We start from the raw sequence: 12555 nt of genomic DNA, 5'->3' as shown, positions 1-12555 counted from the left end.
CAGTTCCTGTTTTCTTGAAGCTGTGCAGACGCAGCTGCCTTTCTGTTGGGTATTGAAGACGGGGAGGTGAGGGACCCCCGTCCTGCAGGAATGGAAACGCTGGCAGCTTTGCTGTTGGTTTTGTTGTTTTTTTACCCACGACGGCACTTAATCCCTGTACAGATTGATTTGTTTTCTATTGATTAAATACGTCTACATGAAATGAAAAATGACTGAGCCTCGTTTTTCTTTGCACTGCATGAGGGAGGGGCGAGGGTTTGGCTGTCACGTTTTGAATATTCTGTCATTTTGAAGAAGCTGGGAAAGTCTACTTCATACCACGCTACAGGAAACAAAAACTCTATAAGACAATAAATTTACCTTTCACTTGAGATTTTATTACAAAATGCAAAAAAAACCCCAAAAAACTATGCATATGTACAATACTCCATACAAGAATCCCAACAAAAACAAACAAAACCAGCCAGGGCAGCCCACTTAAGGCTTCTTAGCCCTGGATTTCGAATTCTTCAGTTTATGCCAGAGGTAGGCGGCTGGCTTTTTAAAAGGCAGCCCGCAGACGCACCTGAAGGGGTCCTGACACGCCCTCCGTCTCGTCCCCTTCCTGTTCCTCCTCCTCCTCCTCTTCCTCTTCTTGTGGCGAGCGAGGCGCGAGGCCCCTGTGAAGGTGGCCCCGCAGGGCCCGCAGATGTAGCGGCTGTTCTCGGCGTGGCGCACCTGATGTCGGAGGAGATGCAGGCTGCGTGTGAACGCCTTGCCGCACTGGCAGCGGTGAGCCCGGGGGCCCCGGTGCAGGTAGCGGTGTCGCACTGGCAGGGAGGGCTGGGGGGAGCTGGCGCCGCACTGCCGGCACTCAAACAGCACACCCCGGGGCAGGCAGCGTCGGGGGGCGGGGGGGGTGGAGGGAGCGAGGGGGCCTGCTTCTGAGGTCGACTCCTTGCTCAGGTTGACGTAGAGCCCCAGGATCTTCAGAGGCTCCGGGTTTGGAGCTGGGTGGGGATCGGGGCTAGGATTAGGATTCGGGGAGGGACTGGAGGAGGCGACATTTGTACTGAGAAGCGTCTCGCTGATCGGATACACGTCTGTTGCCACGTTAGGGTCGGGGGCGGGAGGTTGAAGCACAAGCTGGGGTGCGGTGTTGGCAGACTGCAGAGGAGGAGGAGGAGGAGGAGGAGGGCTGATGAGGGCCACTGCCGGCGAGCCTCGAGCATCGTGCGTGACCGCCCCCGGGCCGGCGCTCTGGACAGCAGCGGACGTTGGTAGCTGTCGAGACGAGGATGGCGAGTTGAGGGACGGGCAATCGTGCCGGCTGAAGATGACGAAGTCCGGGAAGACCTCCCTGCAGAGGTGGCAGGCGTACATGCGCACGCAGTGGTGACCCTGCGCCTTGTGCTGGATCAGACTGTTTTGGCTGGGGAAGGTCAGGGAGCAGAGCTCGCACGCCACGGTGACCGGCCGCTCTGGGCAGCTCTGGGCGTGGCGCAGCATCAAAGAAGGGCTGCTGTAGGCGATGCTGCAGTGCGGGCACTTGGACGGGGACGCTGTGTGTGAAGCCGTGTCGGCAGCAGGGGGAGCGGTCGTGCTGCTGGGGTTGGGCCGAATGGGTCTCAGCGGTTTCTGAAAGGAGCGCGGCTGGTTTCGCCCGGTCCCGCCCCCGATGCCGCTGGAGCCACGCCTCTTCCTGGGCCTGTAGGACGAGCCGCTGGAGTTCCCGCTGGAGAAAGATGAGTCCTCGCTGGACGCGTCAGAGACCTCCCCCGGGTTGAACTCCGAGTCACCCTGGGGTAAGCTGTCCGAGTCGCTGGAGCTCTCGGGGAGGACCGGGTTCGACTCCGCGATGCTCTCTGTCTCCGAGTCCAGCGCGGGGTCCGGGAGTGCGGGCGGGCAGGAGCTCTCCTCCTCTTTCAGAGCGTCCTGCGAACGCAGCGCGGGACTGGAGAGGGCAGCCGGGAGCGGCGGCACCAGAGAGGACACGTCCGGTTTCACATCCTCCTCCTCCTCCTCCTCCTCTTCAGCAGGGTGTTCTATCGCCCGGTAACCCTGAACCTGTGCGGGTCTCCCATCCCCGTCCCCGCCCCCTTCTTCCTGTTTGATTCCCTCAGCCTTCCTCCCTGTCACGTTCCTCACCACCACCACGTGGATTTTCTTATCCCGGTTTTCCTCCGCCACGGAATCCCGCGGGAACCGCAGAGTCACGGAGTTGACGCTCCGGACCACCACGGCGAAGTTGTTCCTCTTCCTGTTCTTGTAAACGTAGGCGTGGTCCCCCCACTCCTCCTCCTGCGTCGTCGTCGGAGGCAGCGATGGCGTCTCGACGGGTCTGCTGGGAAACCCTCCCTGAGGAGAGCCGGCCAGCGAGGCCCCCGCAGTGGGGGGAGTCGCGGTCCTGTCGGGCTGGTACCTGGGCGGGCGGGGCGCGTGCATCAGCCGGTGCTGGTTGAGCTTGGCGTAGGTGGGGCAGGGCATGTGGCAGAGCTCACACTGGAGCTCCCGGTGGCTGCAGTGGGAGGCGAGGTGCAGGTTGAGGTCCCAGACCGCCGGGAAGGCCTGTCCGCAGTGGCAGCGCAGGGACGCGTCGCGGTGTGCGTTGGACAGGTGCAGTCTCAGCGACGGGACCCTGCGGAAGACCACCCTGCAGATGTTGCAGGTCATCTCCGGCTGGTGATCCCGGAAGTGCAGGGAGAGCTCCTCCCAGGAGGGAAAGGAGCGGCCACACTCCCGGCAGACCCTCCCCCCTCCGGCTCCCGTCCCCCTGTCTCTGGGGCCCCTTGTCTTGCACCCGTCCTCGCTCGAATCCGCAGACAGGCTGGACAGGTCCCACTTGGACTGGCTGAGGAACTCATTCCCCTGCGAGGAGGACACCAAACAAGGATTTAGGGGTGGAGGGAATGTGGGGTTAATTAGAATTCGTTCTATCAATTATCCTAGGTCCTGCATTATTATTTAAAATGAATTGCTATCAATGACAAGTCTTGAACACATTTATAGAAGATAGAACTGAGTTGCGTGTTTTATTGGGCGATCACATGAACGGAATGAAACCATTACACACGTTAATTACATTGCCAGTTTAATTGGGGATCCTAAACCCCAAACCTCCCTCCAGCCCCATTTGGGGGGGGGGGGGGGGGGGGGCGAAAGGGAACTCGGACCTCCTCGTCCGTCTCGCTCCCCTGTCTCGGGGGGTCCCCTACCTTGCCCTCTTCCTCGCTTGAATCATCAGACAGGCTCGACAGGTCCCACTTGGATTGGCTGAAGAGCTCCTTCCCCTGCGAGGAAGAAACCAAACACCGATTTAGAGGGGGGGTCGGGGCTGTGGGGAATGTGGTATTAATTCGAATCATAGTTCTAGGAAACATCCCGAGCCTTGCACGAATTATAATTATTTAATATGAATTACTACACATCAGAACGACAAGTCTTGAACGGTGCTCAGTGTTAATAATCGAATGACTGTATTAAATCTTAATAGCCATCGGTTACTGATAAGACAGAAACAACAGTTAGTGCAGCTGACGTCTCCAGGGGAAATATAAGAGTCAGCTCGCTTCAAACAGTTACAGGACTGGTGTGCAATTTCCAGCTGAACCGGGGCCCGTTCTCGCAGGCAGGGATTCGGAGGCGACTCGAGCATCGCGAGGAGGAAACTGGCACTTTGGACGACTGGATCCAACCTGCCAGTCCCTTAAAGGGTGAATCAGCCCCGCGGTGACTCACTGCTGAGGCTCTCGCCGCAGGACACTTACCACAGACAGTTCAGGGGCCACGCTGTCGGCCCCTTCCTGCAGCTCCACCTCTGCCCCCACCCCCACCTCCATGTCTGCGTCCATGGTAACCCCATCCTCCACCACCGTTTCCTCGGCAACCCCTGCAGACGGGTCAGCAGCAAGCTCCTCCTCCCTCTCCGCGGCAACCGTTTCCATGGGGACTCCAGACACCGTGGCAACCTGGAAGACATCCCTTACGATCTTCAGTTTGATTTTATTAAGTGAACACACACACGTGTAAATAAAGGAAAGAATTCTTGCAGAAAGACTCTTAGTGGAAATACCTGCTGCTCTATGCTGTGCTACTAGAAATTCAGTATATAAATAAAATGTGAATCTATAATAATAATAATAAAAATAATAGTTCTTGTTTAAGAGAAATCAGTCTTTCAGCGGCTGCTCAAAGTGACTCACTACTCCAGGAAGGAAGGTGGACTCACGGGCGCAGCGTGGCTGTGGCGCGGCTCCTGGCTGTGGGCGTGGCCGCTGGGGCGCTTGATCATTTCGCTCTGGAGGATGAGGGAGAAGAGCGTGGCCGGAGCGAGCATCGTGGAGATCACACGGGCGCCCGGGTCCACGGTGCTGGGGTTCTGAGAGAGGGGCAGCGATCACACAGCGTGCCGACACAGCAGGGGGGACAGCAAACTCATGAGAACAGCAACCCCACCACCGTCAACACCATCATCATCATCATCATCATCATCAACATCATCATACTGCTAATAATTACAGCAACCCCACCACCGTCAACACCATCATCATCATCATCATCATCATACTGCTAATAATTACAGCAACCACACCACCGTCAACCCCACCACCGTCATCATCATCATCAACATCATCATCATCATCATCATCATACTGCTAATAATTACAGCATACCTCTCTGTGCTTTACAATGCTTCCCTATGCTTTACCAGACCTCTCTGTGCTTTACAATGCTTCCCTATGCTTTACCAGACCTCTCTGTGCTTTACAATGCTTCCCTATGCTTTACCAGACCTCTCTGTGCTTTACAATGCTTCCCTATGCTTTACCAGACCTCTCTGTGCTTTACAATGCTTCCCTATGCTTTACCACACCTCTCTGTGCTTTACAATGCTTCCCTATGCTTTACCACACCTCTCTGTGCTTTACAATGCTTGCCTATGCTTTATCATACCTCTCTGTGCTTTACAATGCTTCCCTGTGCTTTCACTATACTTTATAACACTGTGCTGCGCTTTTACTGTGGGAAACTTGAAGCAGACCAGTATTAAAGAATATTACAGTGTAAATAAACAGTGAAATCAGTGAGATTGTAAAGCGTTAGAGAGGGAGTGTGAACGAGTCCGGTCTGCCGCAGAACTGCCTTTCCTAAATCTCCTGTCGGTGCTGGTCTGTCTGTAAGTAAAACAGGTAAACCAGATTGTTTTACACGTGTGTGTGTGTGTGTGTGTGTGCGTGTGTGTGTGCGTGTGTGTGTGCGTCTCGCTTACCTACTATAAATACATGCAAACTCCCTGCGCTCCTCCTCAGTGTTAATTCTGTTCAGCACAGCCTGCACGGTGCACACACACACACGCGTCTGTGATGCACATATTTTAAGAACTTCAGTTCTTAAATACGTTTATAGGCGAAGCGCTTCTAGCAAAAACGTGGAAATGACACAGCGTCGGTTTGCATGGATAATTAACACAAGCATGGAATTACATTATTAAGGCTAGATGTAGGTGATATTATAATTATTATTATTACTAAGCGATAACATTTAAATGCAAATAATATATTTTCATTAAAAAACATCTCGTTTTGTTTATCCTTTTTTTTTTTTTTTTTTTTACCAAGTCTGCAGCTCAGCATTAATTGTCTTCAGGACCTTCTCTTCCTGTTTTTTTTAACGCCTTCTTCCTGTCAGGAAGTGGGTGAAACTACATATCCCACAATCCCCTGTCCCGCCTCCGGGAGAGACTCACAACTTCCGGTATGGAAGTGGAAAAGGGGAGGAACTACAGTTCCCACAATTCCTTGCACGCTGCTTGCAGAATAATACATAAAACGACCTTGCAAAACACAACATTTGAAACCATTTTTTTTTTGGCATAAATATAGTTTCTTTTTATTAACACGGATCCATATTATTTGCCCCCATTTCTTTTCTAATTATCTTGCTTGAAAACACTCGGTTGTAAATTATATAGCGCCTTTTAATTGCTGCTGCCATACCGAGCGATTTCTTTACAGAACAAATAGATCTAAAGGAGGCGTGGCTTATTAAACTAAAATGACATCAGAAAAAAAGTCTGGGTTGCAGTCTGGGTTGTTCCTTGCTGAGCTCTTCAGAGCGGTGAAGCGGTCGACAGAGATCTGGGGAGCCCCGGGGGTCTTCTGGGGTGCTCTTTGGGGTCCGGCTCGTGGAATGAGGTAAGCTGGCTGTCCATCTGGAAATAAAAAGATAACATTGAAATAATATGTAGCGCACACTTGTGTGCGAAGGGGCCGGCCCTCAGCAACGACTGATCCATTCGATCAGTCGACTTCCCAGGGCAGAACGGCTTGGATATAGTTTTGTTTTAGCTTTTAGCTGAGTACTTGACCAGGTTTTTTTTTTGGGGTGGTTAGTTTAAAGTTACGGGAGCCTCTCTCTTGCTCATCAGAAATTTGCAACAAAGTGGGGCCTCTCCGGTACTTACGTAATTAACCTCCAATTCCACCTCTTCCACCTCCTCCCTTTCGTCTTCCCAGTCTTCATCCGCTTCCATCTTCACCGTGCCCAGCGAGACAACGTCCTGGTCTTCATCCCTGACTGTCACAGGAACCTGGTCTTCATTCCTGACTGTCACAGAAACCGAGTCTTCATCCCTGACTGTCACAGGAACCTGGTCTTCATCCCCGACTGTCACAGGAACCTGGTCTTCATCCCCGACTGTCACAGGAACCAGGTCTTCATCCCTGACTGTCACAGGAACCAGGTCTTCATCCCTGACTGTCACAGGAACCTGGTCTTCATCCCCGACTGTCACAGGAATCTGGTCTTCATCCCCGACTGTCACAGGAACCTGGTCTTCATCCCCGACTGTCACAGGAACCTGGTCTTCATCCCCGACTGTCACAGGAACCTGGTCTTCATCCCTGACTGTCAAAGGAACCTGGTCTTCATCCCTGACTGTCACAGGAACCTGCTCTTCATCCCTGACTGTCACAGGAACCTGATCTTCATTCCTGACTGTCACAGGAACCTGGTCTTCATCCCTGACTGTCACAGGAACCTGGTCTTCATCCCTGACTGTCAAAGGAACCTGGTCTTCATCCCTGACTGTCACAGGAACCTGCTCTTCATCCCTGACTGTCACAGGAACCTGATCTTCATTCCTGACTGTCACAGGAACCAGGTCTTCATCCCTGACTGTCACAGAAACCTGGTCTTCATTCCTGACTGTCACAGGAACCAGGTCTTCATCCCTGACTGTCACAGGAACCTGGTCTTCATCCCTGACTGTCACAGGAACCTGGTCTTCATCCCTGACTGTCACAGTAACCTGGTCTTCATCCCTGACTGTCACAGGAACCTGGTCTTCATCCCTGACTGTCACAGGAACGAGGTCTTCATCCCCGACTGTCACAGGAATCTGGTCTTCATCCCTGACTGTCACAGGAACCTGGTCTTCATCCCCGACTGTCACAGGAACCTGCTCTTCATCCCTGACTGTCACAGGAACCTGGTCTTCATCCCTGACTGTCACAGGAACCTGGTCTTCATCCCTGACTGTCACTGGAACCTGGTCTTCATCCCTGACTGTCACAGGAACCTGGTCTTCATCCCTGACTGTCACAGGAACCTGGTCTTCATCCCTGACTGTCACAAGAACTTGTAAAACACAAGTGCAAAAGAGTGAAGCTGTATTTTACACATACCTTTAAACAGTGCCATGTGATCGCTGAGATCCAGTGGGGTTTTGAGCTAGTTTCCAGGCATGCTAACCCTAGGGTTACCTCTGCCCACGTGTAAACAGTCACGTATTGAAAAAGTGACTGGAGTTTGCATAAACTTTATACCGTAACACAGAAACTGTTAGCGAGTGTTATCAATTCTATAACTGCGATATAACCAAACGGTAGAACATGCATGTATTAAAACGTGACTCCTTAAGAATAAAATAAATATTTTATAACATTACTTTCACCGTCAGATCCATACCCACAAACTGAAACCCGTCGCCTTTTTTAAATTTGTTTTTATTTTAACAACTTAGTGAATTTACTTTCTACTTTCGGTTCGCTGGTATAATTAACACAAACTACAAATCCCAAACGTCCTTCACCTGGTTTCATTCCGACAGTATTTTTTTTTATGTTGTCATGACAACTTAAAAAAGTTACTTTACGGGCAGTTAGCAAGCGGGATCAGCTTATACAGCTTTTATTTTTTCTATTTTAGGGTCGTTATAAATATGTACCAAATAAAATAAGTGACGCCGCCGTTTATAATAATAATAATAATAATAATAATAATAATAATAATAACAATAATAATAATAATAATAATAATAACAATAATAATAATAATAATAATAATAATAATAATAATAATAATAATAAAGTGAAGAGTTTACAATCTCTCAGAAATAAATAAATAAATAAAAATTAATTGTGTAAACAGTGACATCTGCTTTTTTTGTTTTTCATAAACTATATTTATTGATTTATTTGTATTAAAAATTGTGGCCGGCGTTTAGGGACGTTGACTGTAGTGGAACCTATAATTCCCGAGCGTGTTTCCTACCCGAGCCGTGTGTGTGTGCGCACTGCGGACTGGTTCGCGTTGTGTTGATAGGAGACTGAAGTCTGCGTGAGGTAAGCAACTGTCGTGTTATCAAAATACAACTAATTACTTAATTACTTATAATTTAATGCAGTTATTTGACTGCTGTACCTTTCTTCACAATGCTGTTTAAACGTGTCTGTGTGTGGTTTCTTTGTAGTTTAATGAAATTACAGTACTAGCATTAAAGAACGACATAGCGTTAGTCGAAATACAAAGATTAATTATTTTAATTAAGTTGTTGTTGTAAAAAGATATGTAAATAAAATAAGTCGGTCTGAGACTAAGCAATTTGTTAGGTACGTTTGACAGGCAACTGGTTATTTCAAGCAACACGACTAGATCATTTAGAGACGGTCCATTCAACGTTTCCAATATGTGTCTCGATATTGATAGTCATGTCAGTCAGGCACTTTGCTATTATTATTATTATTATTATTATTATTATTATTATTATTATTATTATTGTTATTATTATTAATGTTATTTTTTAAGTTCTTAACCCGAGGGAACACGAAGCCACTTTGTAACTTGGTTTCATGCCACACCAGGGGAGATTTGGTATTTGAAACAGCAACGTTGCTTCAAACTAGGTTTCTAGGAAGCAGGTTTTAAGCCCTTGTTGTTGAAAAGTGTCTTAGTGTTCCCTCAGCTTCAGTTTGAATGGGTATCCGCTCCCTGTGGCTGCTTTGAAACGGGCTCTCCCCGGTCTCTGCTTTGTGAAGGTGAATACAGTTCCTGAAGGCTGTGAGGATGTCAGAATCGGGTCACAGTCAGCCCGGGATGTACGTACCGGGTCGCAGGCGGAGGAGGAGGCGAGAGAGAGATCCGGGGCTTCCTGGGCAGAACCTCTCGGGCCCGGGGAGAGAGCGGCGGGTGAGTGCAATACAGTTTGTTGCAGTTTTAAAATGATTTTCGATTTTTCAAAATAAAATATTTGAATATATAAGAAATATACAAACACACACACAACCCATGCATGATCGTCCCAGAAAATATTTGTAACAAAATAAATTATCCAGTATTGGGAATAAGATTCTCATTGCATAGCAGTTTGACCTAGTCCAGGTTTTACTATGAATTTAACAAGACGCACCTGAGCTTGTTACCTCTACACTGTGACTAATTAAACATGCAATAAAACCTGGAATGAGTGAAGCTGCTTTGCAGTAGGAGTCTGATTCCCATCCCTGGTCTAACAGTCTTGTTTTGTATTTTGGAAACAAACCCGTCCTGTATGAGATTCACAGGTGTGCTGCTCAGTAAAATGGTTGCCTCTCTTATTTCAATGCTGTTGCTGTGTTTTGATGACCAGGATGGGAGTGAGGAGTCGTTGGGTCCCACGCTGCAGAAGACGCCCATCATTCTCGCCAAGCCCCCGTCGGAGAGGGTAAGGCTGTCCTTTACAGAAGACCAGTCTGAAACGTGTTGGATGTTTTATTCTTCTTATTGAACTATAAAATACAGGGATGGCATTATTATTATTATTATTATTATTATTATTATTATTATTATTATTATTTATTTCTTAGCAGACACCCTTATCCAGACTTACAATTGTTACAAGATATCACATTATTTTTACATACAATTCCCCATTTATACAGTTGGGTTTTTACTGAAGCAATCTAGGTAAAGTACCTTGCTCAAGGGTACAGCAGCAGTGTCCCCCCCACCTGGGATTGAACCCACGACCCTCCGGTCAAGAGTCCAGAGCCCTGACCACTACTCCACACTGCTGCCCATTAAGACTCCTATTGCATTAAGGCTCCTACCGCACAGCAGTGTGATCCATTCCAGGTTTTACTACCAGCTTGATCAGCCCCAGTGTGTCTAGGTAACAAGCTCAGGTGTGTCTTCTTATTAAACTCCTAGAGAAACCAGGACTGGATCACACTGCTGTGCAACAGGAGCCTCATTTCCATCCCTGCAGTATGACAGTGATCAGGTAGATAGACACAGACAGACAGATAGTGTCCTGTCCTTTCTTGCATTGATTGGTGCAGTTAAAGGCTACACAAGACAAGGGCATTTTCTTGGGATCTCAAACTCCAATGGCGGTCTCATTTCCACCCCCGCTGTTGTGTTCCAGTCTAAACCCAGCCAGGCTGGGGCTCCCAGCAGCAGCAGCAGCAGCAGCAGCGCCTCTGTGGAGAAGCCGATCGTTCTGATCAAGTCCCGGGAGGAGGGGAAGCCGGCCCTGCCCGTCGACGGGGCTGCCCAGGGCCCCGGCATCGCAGCCAAGGTGGAGAAGGAGGGCCAGCGCCCCACCCAGCCGGTCTACCAGATCCAGAATCGGGGCATGGCCTCGGCAGCGCCCGGTGGCTCTGTTGACCGTGAGTACGAGCAGGGGTGGCAGTAAGACCCTGTCACCCAGTCCAGGTTTCAATACCAGCCACACTGTGTGGAGGTAATAACAAGCCCAGGTGTTAAGGGTGCTTTAGTCAGTGTTGTGCCTGATTGTGCCCGCCCGCCTCTCACAATTGGCTGATTCCTGTGCACCCGCAGCTGTGATTGGCCAGGCGAAGCTCCTGCCCCCGGAGAAGATGAAGCACAGCATCAAGCTGGTGGACGAGCAGATGAACTGGTGCGACAGCGCCATGGAGGTGAGGCCCGGGAGCAACGCAAGAGAGTCTTCCACATGCTTCTGGAGCCACTGTGCGGCAGTATTGTTATCGTGTGAAGGACAGATGCTGAATTATATATCTGTAGCTACAGTAGTGTGCAAATGTGTTCCAACACCCCGGTTGCTTCTGGAGTTTATCGGACTCCATGCTTGACAAAAGCAAGTCTGTGGATACAACTTCAAGAAAAATGCAATTGAACCACACCGGAGATTGTGAGGCAGCACACAGACACAATGCCAAAAAGGTGCCAAGCTGTTCTTGATGTCAAAGGTTGGCCGTACTAAATATTAGCGTTTTAAAAGGCGCGTTGAGACATCGCTGTGTTTTTTTAGTTTTGAATTAGTTTTTTATTGGCTGCAGAGCTCATGATATGACAAACCTTGAGGTGTTGAAATACATTATTCACGGATCTGTGTGTGTGTGTGTGTTGTTTGAGCTGCTGTTTGTTCTTGGCTGTCGTCCGCAGTATCTTTTGGACCAGACAGACATGCTGGTGGTGGGGGTGATAGGACTGCAGGGCACTGGGAAGTCCACGGTGATGTCACTGCTGTCAGCCAACACCCCCGAGGAGGACCAGCGGTGAGATGAAATGTAACGTCTGTACAGGGATGGCAGTGAGACTCCCCTTGCTTCACCCAGTCCAGGTTTCACTACAAGCTTGATTAGCCAACCACCGTGTGTGTAGGTAACAAGCTCAGGTGTGTCTTTTTAAAGTTGTATTAAAACCAGGACTGGATCAAAGTGCTATGCAGCGGGAGTTCTGTCCCTGCCTGTGTCATGTTGTGATGTTGCAGGGGAGGGAATTGCGATTCTTATATCTCACCGTTCTAGGGAACATGTATAAAGTTCATCTGTTTGCCTATAAAAATGAACGCACTAGATGTCTGGGGTCAGTCCGTTGATCTTACAGATGCCTCTTCAGTAATCTGCACCTTTTCCGTTTCCTGTGTTATTTTCTTTTTTTTTCTGATGCTGCGTTCCCCTGCAGGTCGTACGTGTTCCGGACCCAGAGCCAGGAGATTAAAGAGCGGGGAGGGAACCAGAGCAGCGGCATCGACTTCTTCATAACTCAGGAGAGGATCATATTCCTGGACACTCAGGTGAGAGAGAGAGAGTGAGAGACAGACACACACACACGTGATTATTGGGGCAACCGATGCTGAATCGCTGGGAAGCGGGCGAGCGCTGATGGGGCTGAACGTCCTCTTCTCGTTCGGAAGGGGTTCTCTTAAACTGAGAAGCTTTTGTGATTTTGAAGGAAAGCACGCTTGTTTAGTTTGCGCCCCTGTTTTGCACGTGTTGTAGAAGTTTTCAAAGTACTTCAATGTGACCCAGAAGAGATTTCAATGAGGAGACG

General features: G+C 49.3%; 2 protein-coding genes across 5 annotated transcripts in view; one reads left to right on the top strand and one right to left on the bottom strand.

Moving 5' to 3' along the window:
* Nucleotides 1-355: 355 nt before the first annotated feature.
* si:dkey-79d12.4 (uncharacterized) lies at nucleotides 356-5673 on the bottom strand. Of its 3 annotated transcripts, none has more exons than XM_059011153.1 (5): nucleotides 5594-5673; nucleotides 4182-4357; nucleotides 3747-3947; nucleotides 3195-3269; nucleotides 356-2847 (listed from the first exon to the last, which is right to left on the bottom strand). In XM_059011153.1, exons 1-5 carry the CDS (start codon nucleotides 5610-5612, stop codon nucleotides 478-480), a joined length of 2841 nt encoding a protein of 946 aa, XP_058867136.1. In that variant the 5' UTR covers nucleotides 5613-5673; the 3' UTR covers nucleotides 356-477. The 3 variants fall into 3 exon arrangements, with proteins under 3 accessions (XP_058867136.1, XP_034775052.2, XP_034775054.2); XM_034919161.2 differs by having other exon boundaries at nucleotides 4208-4357; nucleotides 5594-5663; XM_034919163.2 differs by lacking the exon at nucleotides 5594-5673 and adding an exon at nucleotides 5249-5586 and having other exon boundaries at nucleotides 4208-4357.
* A 2834-nt stretch (nucleotides 5674-8507) lies between these two features.
* Nucleotides 8508-12555, top strand: part of smg9 (SMG9 nonsense mediated mRNA decay factor) — a 9810-nt gene continuing 5762 nt past the window's right edge. The window contains exons 1-7 of one of the 2 annotated variants that reach the window (XM_059011196.1): nucleotides 8508-8603; nucleotides 9297-9447; nucleotides 9887-9961; nucleotides 10664-10907; nucleotides 11080-11177; nucleotides 11665-11777; nucleotides 12187-12298. In XM_059011196.1, coding sequence (XP_058867179.1) covers nucleotides 9325-9447; nucleotides 9887-9961; nucleotides 10664-10907; nucleotides 11080-11177; nucleotides 11665-11777; nucleotides 12187-12298 — 765 coding nt within the window. In that variant the 5' untranslated portion in view covers nucleotides 8508-8603; nucleotides 9297-9324. Of the gene's footprint in view, nucleotides 8604-9123; nucleotides 9448-9886; nucleotides 9962-10663; nucleotides 10908-11079; nucleotides 11178-11664; nucleotides 11778-12186; nucleotides 12299-12555 lie in introns of those variants that run through there. The other variant, XM_059011197.1, reaches the window with a different exon arrangement.

The sequence above is a fragment of the Acipenser ruthenus genome, chromosome 41 (assembly GCF_902713425.1).
Source record: "Acipenser ruthenus chromosome 41, fAciRut3.2 maternal haplotype, whole genome shotgun sequence".
NCBI classification, from domain to species: Eukaryota; Metazoa; Chordata; class Actinopteri; order Acipenseriformes; family Acipenseridae; genus Acipenser; species Acipenser ruthenus.
Note: the sequence above shows the minus strand (reverse complement) of the source record. Positions and strands in the feature narration are given on the sequence as shown.